The sequence below is a fragment of the Rhinichthys klamathensis genome, unplaced genomic scaffold, assembly GCF_029890125.1.
Source record: "Rhinichthys klamathensis goyatoka isolate OS25496 unplaced genomic scaffold, OSU_Roscu_1.1 h1tg000359l_1, whole genome shotgun sequence".
In the NCBI taxonomy this organism is placed as follows: domain Eukaryota; kingdom Metazoa; phylum Chordata; class Actinopteri; order Cypriniformes; family Leuciscidae; genus Rhinichthys; species Rhinichthys klamathensis.
The window spans coordinates 565,907-585,138 of record NW_026606868.1 but is presented as its reverse complement, the minus strand read 5'-3'; the positions used below and the strand labels follow the sequence as shown (position 1 = coordinate 585,138).

Here is a 19,232-nt window from a genome sequence, read left to right as displayed (position 1 = left end):
AGAACAGACACAAAAACAGAAACAAACACTGGCTCTGGTGCTGAAACAGGCACTGGCTCTGCCTCCGGCTCAGGAACGGGCACTGGCTCTGCCTCCGGCTCAGGAACGGGCACTGGCTCTGCCTCCGGCTCAGGAACGGGCACTGGAACAGCAGACACTGGCTCCGGCCCTGGAACAGCAGACACTGGCTCCGGCCCTGGAACAGCAGACACTGGCTCCGGCCCTGGAACAGCAGACACTGGCTCCGGCCCTGGAACAGCAGACACTGGCTCCGGCCCTGGAACAGCAGACACTGGCTCCGGCCCTGGAACAGCAGACACTGGCTCCGGCCCTGGAACAGCAGACACTGGCTCCGGCCCTGGAACAGCAGACACTGGCTCCGGCCCTGGAACAGCAGACACTGGCTCCGGCCCTGGAACAGCAGACACTGGCTCCGGCCCTGGAACAGCAGACACTGGCTCCGGCCTTGGAACACCAGACACTGGCTCCGGCCCTGGAACAGCAGACACTGGCTCCGGCCCTGGAACAGCAGACACTGGCTCCGGCCCTGGAACAGCAGACACTGGCTCCGGCCTTGGAACACCAGACACTGGCTCCGGCCCTGGAACAGCAGACACTGGCTCCGGCCCTGGAACAGCAGACACTGGCTCCGGCCCTGGAACAGCAGACACTGGCTCCGGCCCTGGAACAGCAGACACTGGCTCCGGCCCTGGAACAGCAGACACTGGCTCCGGCCCTGGAACAGCAGACACTGGCTCCGGCTCTGGAACAGCAGACACTGGCTCCGGCTCTGGAACAGCAGACACTGGCCCCGGCTCTGGAACAGCAGACACTGGCTCCGGCTCTGGAACAGCAGACACTGGCTCCGGCCCTGGAACAGCAGACACTGGCTCCGGCCCTGGAACAGCAGACACTGGCTCCGGCTCTGGAACAGCAGACACTGGCTCCGGCTCTGGAACAGCAGACACTGGCCCCGGCTCTGGAACAGCAGACACTGGCCCCGGCTCTGGAACAGCAGACACTGGCCCCGGCTCTGGAACCGACTCTGGCTCTGACTCGGAAACAGCAGATACAGACATTCCAAACGTCATTCCGCGCCAGACGTTCCAAATAGTCCGTAAGTGCCTTGGCGGCCACACAAATGGGCATTTCCGGATCTGTCTCAGACTGGGCAGACTGGACGTGCTCAGTCTCTGACTGGGCAGACAGAGCGTGTACTGTCTCTCGCTGGGCAGACGGGACGTGAACAGTCTCTCGCTGGGCAGACGGGACGTGAACAGTCTCTGGCTGGGCAGACGTGACGTGAACCGTCTCTCGCTGGGCAGACATGACGTGAACAGTCTCTCGCTGGGCAGACATGACGTGAACAGTCTCTCGCTGGGCAGACGGGACGTGAACAGTCTCTCGCTGGGCAGACATGACGTGAACAGTCTCTCGCTGGGCAGACGGAACGTGAACAGTCTCTGGCTGGGCAGACGGGACGTGAACAGTCTCTCGCTGGGCAGACGGGACGTGAACAGTCTCTGGCTGGGCAGACGGGACGTGAACAGTCTCTCGCTGGGCAGACGGGACGTGAACAGTCTCTCGCTGGGCAGACATGACGTGAACAGTCTCTCGCTGGGCAGACGGGACGTGAACAGTCTCTCGCTGGGCAGACATGACGTGAACAGTCTCTCGCTGGGCAGACGGGACGTGAACAGTCTCTGACTGGGCAGACGGATTATGTCTCCTTCTCCTTCTCCCTCCCTTTTGACGGATCTGTGCAGACTCGAAGTTGGTTAAAACCATAGACGGATTCCCAACGCTGGACGGATCCGATGACGAAGATCCCATTCCAGGAGAGACCGGTGAGGAAGACTCAGCTGCCCTCCTCTCCTCATTCCTCTGGGCACACAGGGAGAAATATTTGAGAAGAGAGATCCCATTCTCCCTCTCAGCCGGACAAAGTTCGCTCCGCTGAATCCACATGTGGCTCGTTCGTTCTGTCACGGTGCGTGTGGAAATAATTCCGTGGATTCAGGTGCAGAGTGAGAAAGTGTTTAATAAAGACAAAACATAAAAACAAACAAACCAAAAACTACATCCAACAAGGCAAGGCAAGGCAAGGCAAGCACGGCACAAACACAACATAACAAATACAACGAACGAGCACAGGACAGCAAACACAGGAAGACTAAATAGGGAGGCAAACAAGGAGGATAACGAGAGAGACAGGTGGAGCAAATAAACCAATAATCAGATAACAAGAGGGAGGGGTCAAACAATGACGAGAGCACATGGCTCAACATAACAACACCCATGTGCAACACAAGACCGGACAGACATGTGACACTGAAATGGCATTCCTTCCCTGTTGACATCAGTTTGATGGCGTGGGCAGAACATCCTTAGCCACTCCCCTACAACCATCAGTCTTTTCCGAGCTAGAGATGCCGAGGATGCGAATCAAGCTCCGCCCTTTTTTTTCCTCTTTCAGTTTTCCATTTTAAATATGTCTAAATAAGACTGAAGCAAAGTACTTCGCAACTCCCAGTTCACGTGGAACTTTAAACTTCTGACTAAATCATTAGAACTAGTAATATGCAGTATATTTGCCAAGAAATATTTAATATTTAGTCATGTCTTTTAATGTAAAATTTGATTCAGACCTGCCTCACATCATGTAGTTCTTCCCCAAGGTTATGATGTTGGTTCTTGCTCTGTATCTAATTTTCACAAAAAGGTAACACTCAATTTCTTGTATGTTTATTTTATTTCCAAAGCATGTAGAATTACCTCAAATCCTCTTATCATACTTTATCCGTAGGAGTGCAATGAAACCCTAACTATTTTGTTTTCCTTTAAGTTGCCCTTGTCAGTCAGAGAGCCGGATTAGTAGCTTTTCTTTGTAGGCCTTTATCAATGGTGTTGTATAAACATCACAGTGTAAATGATTCCTGTGAATCTAGAGACAGTTTAAACTAGCCAATGGGATGCTTGTTGGATTCGACAATGTCACTAATTTGTGACATTGTCTAGTGTTTCTCCTGCCTACGCATACACATATCTATGTGTATACAAGATCCAAGATTTTTGCTACACCTTCTAATGGTGAGAGTTGAGAAAATGTATAGTCCATAAATATATATTTTTACTTGTATTTGCATTATTAATGTTTAATACATATAGAAACAACCTCTCAAAAGTTTGGGGTCAGTAAGATGTAAAGCAGAGCAAAAGTTTTTAACATTGATACTAATAAGAACCAAATCACCATATTAGACTTCTGAAGAATCATGTGACACTGAAGACTGGAGTAATGATGCTGAAAATTCAGCATTTGCCATCACAGGAATAAATTACATTCTAAAATAGAAAATAGTTATTTTAAATTGTAATTGTAAATATGTGTGTATTGTGGAATGTATTTGAAAGTGAATGCTGGAAAAAAAGAAAAACTTTGTAATTAACTGCTTTAAATGTGGATAAAACATACACCACCATGTTTGAATATGACTAAGACACGGCCTGTCTTACCTTTAGATTTCTATTTACAGCCCGCATCAGCAATATTAACAGAACTGTGACCGTTATCGGCCTCAAAACACTGGTGCCATTTACCCTTCTTGTTTCATGCTTCTCATATCCAGACAAAAACCCAGAAATGTTTTTTTTCACCTTTCCACACAAATCTTTGACCTTTCTGTATGCCAGTTAAAAATCGCTGTTGCGATAGCATTGTTCACATTTGACTTAAATATTCTCATTAGCCCAAAAAATACTCCTTGCACACCTCATGAGCAAAAAAAGGTGAGGGAGGAGCCCAGAACTGCTACAAATCAGCAGCCTTGAGAGAGCAGGTGGGCGTTAACAAGCTCATGAAGTGGCCAAACTAACAATAAAAAGACTTGTGTCCCCTGATATTCTCTTCCACTCTGCCTCCAGACTCATCAGAGCCTGTGCCCTGCTCCAGAAAGAGGGAAAGGGATAGAGAGTGAGCAAAGGATACTGGCAAAAGGGAAGCACCATGGCTGATTCTTCAACAAACATGAGGTTACGGCTGCCACTGTTGTGCATCATCTTGGAGGTCATCCTCATCATCCTCTTTGGAACACTGGTGGAGTATGACCATGACACTCATGCCAAGTCGTGGAATGAAAACAGAACTTCTACTAGAAATGATTACGAAAATGAGTTCTACTATCGTTATCCCAGTAAGTGACATATAGAATGGTGTGTAGAAGACTAGTAAGTAGTAGGGCTGGATTTTTATATTCTGCATTCATTGTTGAGAAGATATTTGTGGATCTGATATGATCATGCAATTAGGTAATAATTAAAAAAAAAATGTAGATCAATAAATCTATTAAGTTTGCCAGCGGAAACACAGATATAGTGCCTTTTAACTTGATACCTCAGGAATGTGTTTGGGTGACCTGCCGACAGACATTGATCTAAACTGTGTTACTTGTGTTTGAGCAGTCTGACTGGTTTTAAGTGAAGCATGTTTACCTTTAAGAATTTGATCTCTTTAAAAGCTTGATTTTGTTTTGTGCTTGGCTTTGTGCAACTGTCGTCAAGTTTAAACTGTAGTCGGATTTCCTATCCACCTCACTTTACTAAACCCAAGTCTCGTCTTTTAATTTCTCCGATTTGCACTAAACTTGCCCTCAGCGCCAGACTTGTGTGAACCACTTAATTACATTTAATGTATTGCATGTTGTGTCTGCGCTTCAAGCCCAGGAGACACCTACATGTGAATTATATACAATGAGTTGCATAAATCATGACATACAGACTTCACTTATCAGTTTTAACAGAATACTTAGGTAGGATAAACAAAATTAGGTAGGATAAAGAAAGAAAGGGGCAAATCCCAGAGCAAAGAACAGTGATTTTGTTATGTTGTGAAAGATTTCTTGTCTGAACAGTATTTTGTCACTGTCCTTCATCTTTATATATGAGTTAGTTTGAAAAGACAGAACCACGGGAGTGGCACGTAACTACACAACAGGTGTCACACGAGTAACAACTCCATTCAAGGGTGTAGATCAAATCTTTATTTATTGTGTGTTTAAATAAAATAAATTATAATGTTTTATAATAATTTGAGAGGTCTATGTAGATCATTGTTTCATTTGTTTGCTTTGTGAGGATGCAAATATATTGCTTCACAGTTATTGGATCAAGCCAATTCTTGTTTCCAAACCTCTAAGACTTTTTTCTCTGTGGAATACAAAAAAAAGAGAGATTTTGAAGAACTTCTTACAGTTTAAGTTTGGACCCCATTGACTTTTATTGTATAGACAAATTATTTTCAAAATGTCTCCTTTGTGTTTTACAAAACAAATAAGTCATACAGGTTTGAAAAGACACAAGTATCATTTTTGGGTGAACTATCCATTAAAATACTTTTTTGTCCTGCAGCAAACTCAGCTTACACATAGAGCTCAGACTAATTTATGGGCTGCCAAAGGGGAGTGAGTGTGAGAGATATGTGGGACAGTTTGCCTACAGGGGCCATGCCATCCTCATTGGTGCCCAGGTCAATGGCCAGTTGCTTGGCAACAGTGTAATTGTGTCAAAAGAAGTGAAATGGGTGAATGAATGGCTCTACACAGAAAAGAACACAGGGGTTAACGTTGAGTTCAGCATACCCATAGTGTAAAATTGGCCCTGTATAGTGCTGCCAAGTACCCATGTCATGAAAAACATATCAGTGATTACAGTCTATGAGAATACTATTAAAAATGTAAAATTATGAGAATGTGAGGGAGAAGAATGGAAAAATAGCTATCTGACTGTGTGTTGTAGGTTTCCAGGACGTTCATGTGATGATCTTTGTGGGGTTCGGATTCCTGATGACATTTCTGCAGAGATATGGATTCAGTAGTGTCGGATTTAACTTCCTCATCGCAGCCTTTTCCCTACAGTGGGCCACACTTATGCAGGGCTTTTTCCACGGCATGCACCATGGCAAGATCCACGTTGGTGTGGAAAGGTAAAACCTTAAACATGTGTTCGTTTGTTGTTACATACAGTAAACTATATTTTACTGTAAGAGGTTCATCATACTGATGTCAGCGGCAGCAGCTCACAAAGATCTGTTTGTCAGTAAAGATGAGAGATTAGCAACAATTGTCTAATCACTTCATCTCAGTAAAGGGGTGATGCACAGAAAGATGACAGATAACATGTCTTTAACTTTAAGCTTCCAGGTTTCCTATCCTTCATGTTTTGATTGCACATTTGCTGCTGTGGCCTCATGTATATTGGATTACAGCTGAACACAGCGCCACTCAGTGGATGTGGTAGTTTAGCAGCTGACTAGACTTTGCAGCCTCTAACACACAGGCGCAGGGATATGCACATTTATATTTATATTTTCTCACAGTGAATATGTTTCTTCTGCAGCATGATAAATGCAGACTTCTGCACTGGTGCTGTGCTGATTTCTTTTGGCGCCGTTTTGGGGAAGACCAGTCCTGTGCAGCTACTTGTTATGGCCATTTTTGAGGTGACATTGTTTGCCGTCAATGAGTTCATCCTGCTTTCTATTCTTGGGGTGAGTATAGAAACACAAAAAATTTTAATTTGTTAATTGTTATAAAATTGTAATTTTCACATGAATAACGTTAATTTTCCAAACATTGGGCACATGTTTTATTGGGATGCACCGTTATAAAAATTCTGGCTGATAATGATAAACTGATAATTAATTTCATTTTATAACTGACAAATGCTGATATAAAAATTCTATACGGATTTGTTTAAATAAGATAAGAAAACAAAGTAAATTGTTTTAAATGCTTCAAATGCATTTAGGCATTACAGTACAGTATTTTGAGAACTAATAAAGATTACATTTGAAGTTAATCTAAATGTAAAAAAAAAGAGAAAATGAACATGCTCAACCCAATATCGATAACCAATATGGTACCAATATATTGTGCTTCTCTAATGTTTGACACATGCTTAATAAAAACAAATCCATGGAACTACTGTCAAAATTCCAATGTGCACCTGGAAGTAAGTCGTTAGATAAATCCAGTGCATCATTAGTAGCTCTACCTTAGACCTTAAAACAAAACTAGTTTTACTACATTACATTTAAGTACATCACATTTACATCTACTTTACATTAAAATTAAATATCCACAAAAAGACCTAGGGCCCTATCTTGCACCCGGCGCAAATGACTTTGTACACTGACGCTAGGGGTGCACGATATATCGAATCAATATCGTTATCGCGATATCACGTTGCTCGATATCAATATCGAAAATCTCGCAATATTTATGCGATATTTTGTTTATGATGCGTCCGGTCCGACATGCACCGTTGCATTTCCCCCGACTCATTTCCTGATTCTCCTTCTCCATAAACAACATGAAATCAAGAAGAGGGTTAACTTTTCATGCAACAGATTTCCCACAGTGGTCAGAAAGAACAGGGGAGACACTTTGTTTTTCTCAATATGACTGAGTCGCTACTCGCTGCAAAGCTAATCGCGTCACTCTCTCACTTCTCCCTTGCTCTCTACTACCACACAGTCCCCACACACACACACACTTGCCGGCTCGACGCACACACCAGCGCACAAGTATCAGGGCACCTGGGAACTTCATGCGTTTTCACTGATCGGATACCTATCTGATTTATCAAAACGATATTCCTTTTACACCTGGTCACATAAATGTGTTTTTGCAAAACGGATATAAATCCGATCTTCAATTCCGCGCTATAGCCTATGCAGATTTAATGGAGTGCACGTCACCGAAAGCAACAGTTATGATCTGCATTTTACGATCATCAGCTAAAATGTCAAAATCAAATAACGCAGTAAGAGAGAACGGCAAGCCCTGTTAAGATCATTTCGTTTATTTACTTTTAATGAAGATAATTGTTTGTAAAGCGTCTGCGACTTACTCTCACTTTGATTTGCGATAGTTTGCGCGTTGGCTTGATGAAGAGATGCTCATCTGCAGTGATGCGTGTTGCAGTTGCGCGCGTCGACTCGTCATATCTGGCCATAACATGACATGTATGAATGAATGAGGCATTTATATAGCGCTTTCATATGTACTACTGTACACCCAAAGCGCTTTACAATTAAATCAGGGGTTCTCTCCTCAACCAGCACCAGTGTGCAGCATCCACTTGGATGATGCGACGGCAGCCACAGTACAACGGCGCCAGTGCGCTCACCACACACCAGCTATAGTTGGAGAGGAGAGAGAGTGATAGAGCCAATTCAGTGGATGGGGATTATTAGGAGGCCATGATTGGCAGGGGCCAATGGGTGGAATGTGGCCAGGACACCGGGGTTACAACCCTACTCTTTACGAGAAGTGCCATGGGATTTTTAATGACCACAGAGAGTCAGGGCCTCAGTTTAACGTCTCATCCGAAGGACGGTGCTCTTTGACAGTATAGTGTCCCCGTCACTATACTGGGGCGTTAGGACCCACACAGACCACAGGGTGAGCACCCCCTGCTGGCCTCACTAACACCTCTCCCAGCAGCAACCTGGTTTTCTCAGGAGGTCTCCCATCCAGGTACTAACCAGGCTCAGCCCTGCTTAGCTTCAGTGGGCAACCAGTCTTGGGCTACAGGGTGATGTGGCTGCTGTAGCCTGTAACACGTTCTAATTTTTAGCGTTTTTGGGAGGAGTAAATTTTACATATGTGGTTTCAACAATGAGATGCATTTACACTTGTCCAGTTTCGTCAGCAATGCGCGTAACCCAAACCTCCTCCTGAAGTGGTTTCAGCGATCGGATTCAAATCCGTCTCGAGCGCGTTTCGATGGTCATTTACTGGTCTTTTCACGATCAGATAGCTATCCGATCACAGAAAACGCATAAAGTGGCCAGGTGTGTTCTGTAGACTTGCTCTTTATTTATTGTTTTTTACACTGTAGTGTGTACTGTACATACAACCAGTAAAACATGTCCTGTTCTGTAGACATGGTTATTATTTATTTATTCTAGTGCTGGGCAACGATTACTTTTTTTTTTTTAATCGCGATTAATCGCATGAATTTATTGCGATTAATCGCATTGTTACGCGCAAGACTGAATAATGAATTCTAAAGTAGTGTATTGCGCACTTTTGATTTAAATGTACTGCTATATACACAAAAGTGCAATAACATGTGGTTTGCAAAAACTTTAAACAAATAAGGGGCTTTATACCAGCAGTATTACCTTTACACAGTAGCAATAAAATATTTATTGTAAATCTCAACTTAAACATTAATGTAATCAAATCAAATATTAAAACAAAGCCACATGCCAGGGCATTACCTTTTATCTAGCTTGTTAAAACGAGTCCAGTTTTCTTGTTTTTTTTTCTGAACAGGTATCAACAGGTATCTTTTATCAGGGAGCAGCAGAAACAGTCTATGTAGTCAGAGGTCATGACCACTACAGATATAAGTCGACCAACGTTACTTCTCTGATAGTAGCTTAGCTTTGGTCATGACATGGTTTCCCACGTACTCTAAGATTACATTAAACAGATGTAAATCCCAATTTATACTTCTGCATCGAACTCACGCCGTAGATTCGTACCTGCTGTGTGTAGCGCTCGTACCCTGACGTGCACCTCTTCAAAAATAACAATTCGTCAATTCTACGCGTACCGCAAGCGCTGTGATTGCTAGAACCGCTCCCCGGGTTTCACATGCATGCTCCCTCTGCATGTGTAATTGCGCGTCAAGGGGGACAACGACGCAGAAGTATAAATAAAAACCAACGCGTAGTCTAGCGTAGAGGCTCCGGCGTAGAATTATAAATCAGCCTAGAGTGAGCTAGGTGAAGTGGTCGAGCACAGGTGCAGTGACAAGCGGGTGCGTTCCTGTGAAACTGTTGCGGTCATGCTCGCCTCACGCACGCGCCCGTGCTCTCCTGTTGCCGAAGTTGAATTGTCTATTGTAGCTACACGACGCGCAGCACAAATCATTGGAAGAGACTGATCCTCGGCTCGCTGTTTGTGAGTTTCCAGAATCTAAATAGTTATCAGGACGTCATCAACAGGAGGGAATTCACATGGCAGAGCATCTCCGCTAAACTAAACGCAGGCCTATCAGGTAAAGTTATGTATAATTTTAATTTAAGTTAAAAAGGCTACAGCTGCGTAGCGCACAGAAGCCGTTGCCATGGTTACTATCCACAGCGCCTGTCATTCACTTGCGGAGCGCTGTCTCCCTTTCTGTTCACCTGAGAGAACCTGCCAAAGCCTCTCCACTGCTTGTTTGGGTGGGTTATTTGCTGGCTGACCAACATCCCACCCCTCATGTGATCCATGGTTTGACTGTAGGCCTATGTGTATTCAGAGCCAGTGAGCAACGGACTTTCAAAATAATAATAATAAAAAACTGCGTTAACGTGCGATAAAAAAATTGTCGGCATTAATTAAAAAATGCGTTAACGCGATAATAACGCGTTAACTTGCCCAGCCCTAATTTATTCATGTTGTACCAGTCCAATATGACTGTCAGTTGTAATAAACCTTATGTTGTAAGAACTTGTTTTATTTATTAATCTTTTTTGATGTGTTTTCCCATAACTTTTGTAGTTTTACATACGTTTAAAAATATCGAAATTAATATCGATATCGCAATATTCATTATCGATATCGCAATATCACCTTTTTGTCAATATCGTGCACCCCTAACTGACGCATGTATCATTCCTATTTTGCACCCGCGCACAGCGGGCTTTTCCCTCCACAGACGCACGTCGGTAAACTAGGAAATGAACTTGCGCTCCCTGGGCGGGTCGGCGCAAAAAGGAGGCGTGTTTCGGCGCAAACATTCCCTAGTGCTATTTTGCAGTTCCAGAAAACAATTCCGCCACTGACCAGAAAAAACCTAGTCTAAAGTCAGTTGCGCGTTGTTCATAATGCTATTTTAAGCGCGCATGCTTGGCCATAATGTAGCGGGTGCACTACGCGCATACACTTTGATTCTCTCATCAACACAGATGCAGCAGTTTTTATTTTTCCAAATCATACATTATAACAAGGACAAATATTAACACATGGTGGAAATCATTGTGGTGTCCATGAAGATGTAAAAAAAATGTAGGCCTAAATCTAGCATACACATTTACCCAAATTTTTCAGGCTAATTGTAGTAATGACGAATCAGACCTACTTTGCCCAATAGTGGCAAGACACATATGTATATAAGGACTTCTGACAAATTAGTTTGTCCGTCAAGAACCAGGAAAAAAAAATCTCCCATCCCCATACAACATCACTTCTCTGTCTTTCACTGCCCTGATAAGAACGTCGGTCTCCTCGGCTGTGAACCGCTCCTGGCGCGCGCCTGGTAAATCCGCCATAATAATAACAATCCGCCATGCAACATGCGCACCTGCTCTTAAAGGGTATGTTGGATGACGCTCTGATTGGTTTATTTCAAGTTACGCCCAAACCACACCTATGAATAATGAAGCTATTTCAGACCAACCCCTTTTAAACTTGCGTCGGGCGCAAGAGTCATTTATCCCGCCGGTAAAATAGCAACAGCGCCCAAGACCCGCCCACAAAGTTACTTGCGCTTCGCGCTTGATACTTGCATTTCAGATCATTAAAATAGGCCCCCTAATGTTCATAAGCTGAATTTTGATATATACATATCTATATTCTTACATTTATGATGTGCTATCATTATTTATCTGTTATCAATTTAAATGTCAATGGTATCTATAGGCCAATGACGCTGGAGGATCCATGACCATTCATACATTTGGTGCATACTTCGGCTTAATGGTGACCCGCGTCCTTTACAGACCAAACCTGAACAAGAGCCAACACAGAAACTCGTCTGTCTACCACTCTGACCTCTTTGCCATGATCGGTGAGTCACTTGAACAGGTTACACGCCTACAAAATTCTGGCCTGTGGTCATCCAGGGCTCTTTGAGCCACTAAAGCTTTGGTTCTGCTCAGGTACCATCTATCTGTGGATGTTCTGGCCCAGCTTCAACTCAGCCATTACACACCACGGGGACCCCCAGCACAGAACCGCCATGAACACTTACTACTCTCTGGCCGCCTGCACACTGTCTACATTCGCTTTCTCAGCCCTCGTCAACCCAGAAGGCAAATTGGACATGGTGAGCATCCCCTTTTGGTCATCTTTGATATTACATTACAAACTTCAAGATTACAAACTCTCACACAGGCCTCTGTCTTTTTCAGGTGCACATTCAGAATTCCGCACTGGCTGGTGGTGTTGCTGTGGGAACAGCTGGAGAGATGATGCTGACTGCATTTGGCTCTATGATCGTAGGATTCCTTGCTGGAATTATTTCAGTCCTGGGATACAAATACCTCACGGTTAGTAGCACACACTTCTCTGACACACACAACTGTAAACACCTACACCAAACCTCAGTATCTCATTGGTTGCTCTATTATGCTCTTTTAGCCGGTTTTGGAGTCGAAACTGAAGATTCAGGACACTTGTGGCATTCATAACCTGCATGGAATGCCAGGAATTCTGGGAGCTGTGGTGGGTGCTGTCACTGCTGCCCTGGCATCCCCAGATGTATATGGAAACGGGTAAGTCAGTAGTTGATATGTAATTGCATAAATAATGATTTGTTATTGTCTTAATGACAATTAATGATAATTAAAGGATTAGTTCACTTCAGAATAAAAAATTCCTGATAATTTACTCACCCCCACCCCCACGTCATCCAAGATATTCATGTCTTTCTTTCTTCAGTCGAAAAGAAATTAAGGTTTTTGAGGTAAACATTCCAGGATTTTTCTCCATATAGTGAACTTCAATGGGAACCAATGGGTTGAAGGTCCAAATTGCAGGTTTAATGCCGCTTCAAAGGTCTCTACACGATCCCAGCAGAGGAATAAGGGTCTTATCTAGTGAAACGATCTATAATAAAAAAATAAAGAACATTTATATACTATTTAACCACAAATGCTCGTCTTGCACTTGCTGTGATGCACCACACATTATGTAATCACACTGAAAGGTCACGTGTGACATAGGCGGAAGTACCGACCTAGTGTTTACATACAAAGCGAACGTGCAAAGACTAAGTCAAACGCCCTTCACAAAAAAAAATTATAAATAAAAGGTAAAACAACGATGACGGATGATTTTGAAGTTGGAGGAGAAAATGAGATGGAGTTTTTCGCCCTACCATACCTTTTCCGCCTACGTCAGGTTACCGCCTGACCTTTCCAACGTTATTGCGTAATGCGTGAAGTCGTGGACGTGCAAGATGAGCATTCGTGGTTAAAAAGTATCTATACAAAGTTCTGGCATGAAACTAGATGGCGCAGGCTAATAGGTCCTTTAACACACCTGTTCATAATCTCATCGTTATCTATAGGGGCGCAGGTGATTGGTTCCTGCCGTATAAGTAGCCAATGAGCTCTCTGCTCAACCTTCAAATACTTGGGTACAATGGGTAGAATTTTCCTTAGCAGTGCAGCGCGTTTTCCGAAATCCTCTGAAATTAAACATCTAAGATAAGTGCATGGGTTTTCATGCTATATCACTATGCGTTTTTGCGTAGTCTGCTTCATCAATTCCTTACGAACTAACCATTCACGAGGTTTACATCATGTGTCATGTCAACAGTCCTGATTTAATGCTTAGAGTGAATTACTAGCATTAGCAGCTAGAGAATAGCTGGCAATGTAAGGATACAGAGACAAGCTTTGCTGAACTCTTTAAAGTAAAATAGGCTTTTGTTTGTATTCACATATCTAACAGTACTACAGCAATTCCTAGTATTTGAACAGCAGCAACATGTATGACCAAGCAGATTGCAATGTTAGCAAATATCAACAGCAATAGAAAACTAGCAGACATTGCGGTTAAGTAGACACTGTAAGCTTTGCTAATCTGAGTCCATGTCTCGGCTAACGAGTCGATCATGAAATGTAAACATTTCCATGATTTAAAATCCAAAACAATGTATTCGCCTTATTTACATACGAAGTACGCTAGCAGCTGCATTTTCGGCAGAATTCTATTTGGGCATATACTAGGGATGCACCGAATATTCGGCCACCGAAAATTATCGTCCGAAAATGGCCCAAAAGTGCATTTTCGGTTTTCGTCCGAAAGACTTTTATCACCGAAATAATACGGCCGAAATGTTGTGATGACGCAAACAGAAACCGCGACCTGCACGTGCTTGTCTGAAGCAACATGTCTGCGGTGTGGACGTATTTCAGTATATCTGAACCCGCGAGGAGACGGAAGCCTTGTTTATACTTTCGCCTGGCTCCGCAGCGCGAGTTTCCACAGACAGCGCGCGCACCTCTCCAAACGGTCTTTGTACACAGTCATAGCCATAAATGCAATGGTACTAATAATTTGGCATAACTTCTTTCGGCGTTTCGGTTTTCGGCATTGTTTTCCTCTTTTTCGGTTTCGGCCAAGAATTTTCATTTCGGTGCATCCCTAGCATATACTATTTCATAACTGCAGGACGAACAGCGATGTATGCTAATGTCGGATACCTTTTCGTATTAGACAGCACTGCTCACACGTAGAATGATAGTTTGTCATTTCGTGCCAAGGCAGTTTCCATGTATTTCTCAAACAAAAAGCAAGAGCACCACAGTGATGCTGTATCATTTTGGCAAACGCTCCACCGGGTATGTGTGCGCGCGCGCTGGAGAACGTTAGTCATTTACGTTTGCGTGGCGTTTTGCAGCGGTGGGTGTTTGTGTTGAGGACCTTCAACCCGTTGGTTCCCGTTGAAGTTCACTATGTGGAGAAAAATCCTGGAATGTTTTCCTCAAAAACCTTAATTTCTCGACTGAAGAAAGAAAGACATGAACATCTTGGATGATGTGGGGGTGAGTAAATTGTCAGGAAATTTTAATTCTGAAGGAAACTAATCTTATTAGTTTCTAAGCTTATTATTATTGCTGTATTCTTTATATATAACGTATTGTGTTACTGTAAAGTAATGTTACATTTTACTTAATAAGGTAAATATTTTGTTGCATACATGTGTCATTGCCGAAAATATTGCAGAACTCATTCTTTGTGAGAACAGACACTGTATCTAATCTTACACAGATTGCAAAGAGTTTTCGGTGATGTTGAAAGTGGAAAATGGAACCCTCAATCTAAGGGAGGGTTTCAGGCTATCTCCCTGGCCGTCACACTGGGAATGGCTCTGTTTGGTGGTCTAATTACAGGTGGGTGTACAGTTGTAAAGTGTGAGTGCATGCTTGTCTGCCTGCTGGTTTTTTCCTGAACCGTGCAGTTCGATGCAGGTCATTGTTATACGGATATATGCTGGCAAATGTAACCTTACAGTTGACTTGCCAAATCACTTCCATTTGTTTTATTAATAAAATATATTGGAAGTAAACTCTTTATGGGTCATTATAAATACTTTGCCTTAAAAGTACCAACACACACACATAAAAAAAGATGCATCGATAATCGATTTAGCATCGCATCGCAGCACTCTGAATCGTAATCGAATCGTGAGGTGCCTAGAGATTCCCACCCCTACAGTTGACCAATCAGAGCAGACTGCGCATTTTGGAAGGTGGGTTCTAAAGAAACTGAAACTACTGAGAGTTCAGACAAAGGCAACAATTTAAATGATACATTTGAATGGCAATGAGATTTTTGAACATTAAAATTAAATCAGGTAAACTTATTCTAGTAGACTTCCTAAAATAAATTACGAATCTGTTAATGAGCATAAAAAATAATGCACGTTTTATATCTGCATAGACGCACATCGTCAGTGATGGTTTGTGCAACACACTGAAAAAGAAATATTCAGCTCTTAACATGTTTGCATTGTTTATATTTAAATATTTGCAAAATCGAAAAAAAGTCGATCCACTTTAAAATGATGTGTGAATGTAAAGAATTTAATACGGAAATGTAACAACAATCATAAAATCATTATATATAACTATATAATATATTCATTTTGTTTAAGTTAAAAACAGTGTAAATGGAACTTGGACTAAAAATATACTAAAAACATGGAATATAAACTGAAATAGAAAATATTTTCCCCCTGCAGCTAATATTTTTATCCCTTAAAACTAATCTTTGATCATCAAAATGACACACAAAAAAAAATCTTGTGAAAATAATTGGTTGGAATTAAATATTGGTTTAATTCAACCATATGTGTTTGAACCAGAGAATGACTCAGAAGAAGAGGAAAAGTAATGGTAATGCATTTATGTATCGCTCTCTACAATGTCGGACACATAACAGTAATTGATATGATTAGCCTTTGACTTGACTACGTTATCAAACAGCTAATATTCTGTTGATAATGTTACACCCATAACCATATTCCCATTCGATCTTAGAGTCAGACAACTGCCTTCTAAAAATCAGCATCCATAGACATGTTTTCAACCCCTCCTACGCGTTGACGTGATTGGTTACAAAGTAGTTTTTGACGTCAGAAACACCAGCGATTTCAAATAGCGTTTTTGGTTCACTGCAGTTTTAAGGAGAAAATACTCAGCAATGGTGTTGACTGATGAATTTGCACAAGGTTTGTCTTAAAGCATATTAAGAACACCACATAGACATAAAAAACATTAAAAACTTTATTTTCACCATATATGAACTTTAAAATAATTAAATGTCCTTTGATCTCTGCACAGCTCTAAAGAAAATCATACATATAACTGCAATGTATAAATAAATAACTTCTTGAAGTATATGTGTATGAAGCTACATACACATTGGGTCTCATTCATGAAACACGAGCAGAACGAAGTTTTGTGTAAATCGTGTGTAAAGTGGTTCTGGCGTAAATTTTCGGATTCGTTAAAATGTTCGTATTTTCCAAATGTTAGTTGGTACACAAGAAATCTACACCTGCTCCCAGCCACGCGTAAATAGTGGGCTTAACACCCGAACGTTTTGCTCATTAATAAGGCTGCATTTTAATTCACCTTAATCGGGTACATATTTGCACAGCATTTTGAAAAAATATTAAATATATAGTAATTACATACGTTTTTTCTTATTATGAGAGCCAGTAATAGCATCTGCGATGGTGGTCCTTCTCCAGTTTGAATACTATTTTTCCGAAGTGAACTAATTAGTTTTTTGCTCTCAAGCTTAATGTCGAACCATTTTCTTCTCACTTCTGGGAATGTTCGATTAACAGATGGAACTCCATTAACTGCATCTGTAATATGCTGCCAAGCTTCCTTTTTTTTAGGACCCGATACGCCACTATGTACGCTTGAAAATAAAATGTGGCGTTTTGAATGAACTTCTGATAATAAAACTTCAATTTCTGCATCTGAGATTATTTTTTTTCATTCGCATTCATGTCATAATATGATGCCCATATATAGTTGTCAGTCGGATTTAATGGGCGGGATTTATGGTAATTGAGAATGAACGTCCACGCGCATCCCATTTACGACTGATTGGAATTCATTAACACACACACACATTTCACTATCACATCTGACGTTTACGAAGTATTTGTGAATCAGGAGAACAGTTTTCGGGAAGGTCTCTTTACGCGCAAATCACTCGCATATTTACTCGTATATTTACGAATGTTTCATGAATGAGACCCAATGTGTCTACACCGGACACAACAGCTGTCAACGCCCCTATATGTTCTTCGTTCCAAAAGTAGCGTGAGCGCTTTGAATATGTGGGAAATGGAATGGGGCATAGGTTTACTGTCGGAGATTAGTTGTGTTGTGCCGCATCCAGAGTAAACATCGTCACTGATTATAATGGGTTCTATTTGCTTTTATTTCGTCGCACCGCTCGCATCTGGTGTAGACACTGTTACACTGTAAGCGAAATTAAAAAAGACAATTAAATACTTAAATCCCAGTTAGTTGTATGAAAATTAATCGACCAGAATTTTAGCTGTATATTGTTCCTTGAGCATACATGTGTGTGCAGTATATTGTGTAATAGGAATATGTGTGTGCACTCAGGGTTCATTTTGAAGCTGCCAATCTACGGTTCTCCTCCGGATACTCACTGCTTTGAGGATGGACTCTACTGGGAGGTGAAGACATTCTGATATCATTTTTTATATGCTATATTGTGTGTTTTAAACACAGATTCCTTGACTGACAGTGCAATTATTAGGCATTATTGCCTAATGTGCAGTAATGGATTGTCATTATTGGGACATATAAAAACTATTGAGTGGAACAACTGATGTCCAATATGCAGAGACAGTATCTTAAACAAGACTTGTTTTGTGCGGTAATGAAATGTTTGTTTCAGGTGCCGGGGGAGGAGGAAGGTCACAGTGAGCTTCACGAAGTGGCCACACCAAACGAAGTGTTAAAACTCAGCAGCTAAATGACCTGCTTTCACCTTTTTGCATTTGTTCAGCTGCCACCTGTGATGTTCTCTGCAGGTGCAATATATTCTACTGACTTAAAATAAAACAAACTTTGTTCCATTATTTTATTTTTTTATCATAATACGTTGTTATAAAATTATTAGCCCAGTTTACCTGAGGAACAATGAGAATGTACAACTTTAAACGTATTATGTTACTCTGAGGCAACATACCTGTGATTCCTTATAACACCACTAGATGGTGGCGCAGAGCTGCGAATGGCTCCACAGCGCCGAGACAGGGGACAAGCTGATTATTCGCATGATTAGCTCTTAGAAATATTTGTTATATAAGAAAGCTGACTGTAAAATGCAGTTTATGCTTTCTCTTTATTTTTAATATATTTTCAAAAACAAGGAGAATCTGCAAAGGGGATGATTGTGGGAAATGTTTTGTATTCGTTTGTTGTAATTTTTATTTCCCCAAAAATGAATTTGAAATATATGAATCATAAACAGCTGGAATATTTCAATGTCTATAACATAAAATTACAAGTTTTTTTCTTCTTTTTTTCAAATAACTATTGTTCTGTATTATTTGTTGCATACACTGTGAATATGGGACACTGATGAACATGTTTTAATGAGAAAATTGCTCAAATTTGGAGGGGGAAAATGTTTAACAAATATTTGGATTGACATAATATGTTAAATGTATATAGTTACACGTTTATCTGTTTTAAGGAAAAAAAATAATTAGAGGACAAATACTTTTTTCTTTCTTTACATGGATTATTTCTACCCAACATAACTTGCGTTTGAACAACACATTCTGTATGGAATGACATTTAAATAAATTGTTCGAAGATATTGTTTAAAAGTCATGTTTTAAATGAATTGTTATCCCTCGAAGGTGTGTGAGTGTGTGGG

The 19,232-nt window shown here is 41.5% G+C and overlaps 1 protein-coding gene across 1 annotated transcript; it reads left to right on the top strand.

The window, feature by feature from the left end:
- Positions 1–3,889: 3,889 nt before the first annotated feature.
- On the top strand, positions 3,890–18,827 carry rhbg (Rh family B glycoprotein). Its single transcript, XM_056233097.1, has 10 exons — positions 3,890–4,193; positions 5,794–5,980; positions 6,394–6,544; positions 11,700–11,847; positions 11,939–12,105; positions 12,191–12,328; positions 12,420–12,553; positions 15,060–15,181; positions 17,945–18,018; positions 18,243–18,827. Exons 1-10 carry the CDS (start codon positions 4,007–4,009, stop codon positions 18,318–18,320), a joined length of 1,386 nt encoding a protein of 461 aa, XP_056089072.1. The 5' UTR covers positions 3,890–4,006; the 3' UTR covers positions 18,321–18,827.
- Positions 18,828–19,232: the final 405 nt, after the last annotated feature.

What these genes read in the sequence shown, in the direction of transcription:
- rhbg (XM_056233097.1), top strand. Translation starts at nt 4,007, where the DNA reads ATGGCTGATTCTTCAACAAACATGAGGTTACGGCTGCCACTGTTGTGC. An exon ending in GTTCTACTATCGTTATCCCA is followed by an intron (nt 4,194 to 5,793) that starts GTAAGTGACATA and finishes TGTGTGTTGTAG; the next exon opens with GTTTCCAGGACGTTCATGTG. An exon ending in TGGGATACAAATACCTCACG is followed by an intron (nt 12,329 to 12,419) that starts GTTAGTAGCACA and finishes ATGCTCTTTTAG; the next exon opens with CCGGTTTTGGAGTCGAAACT.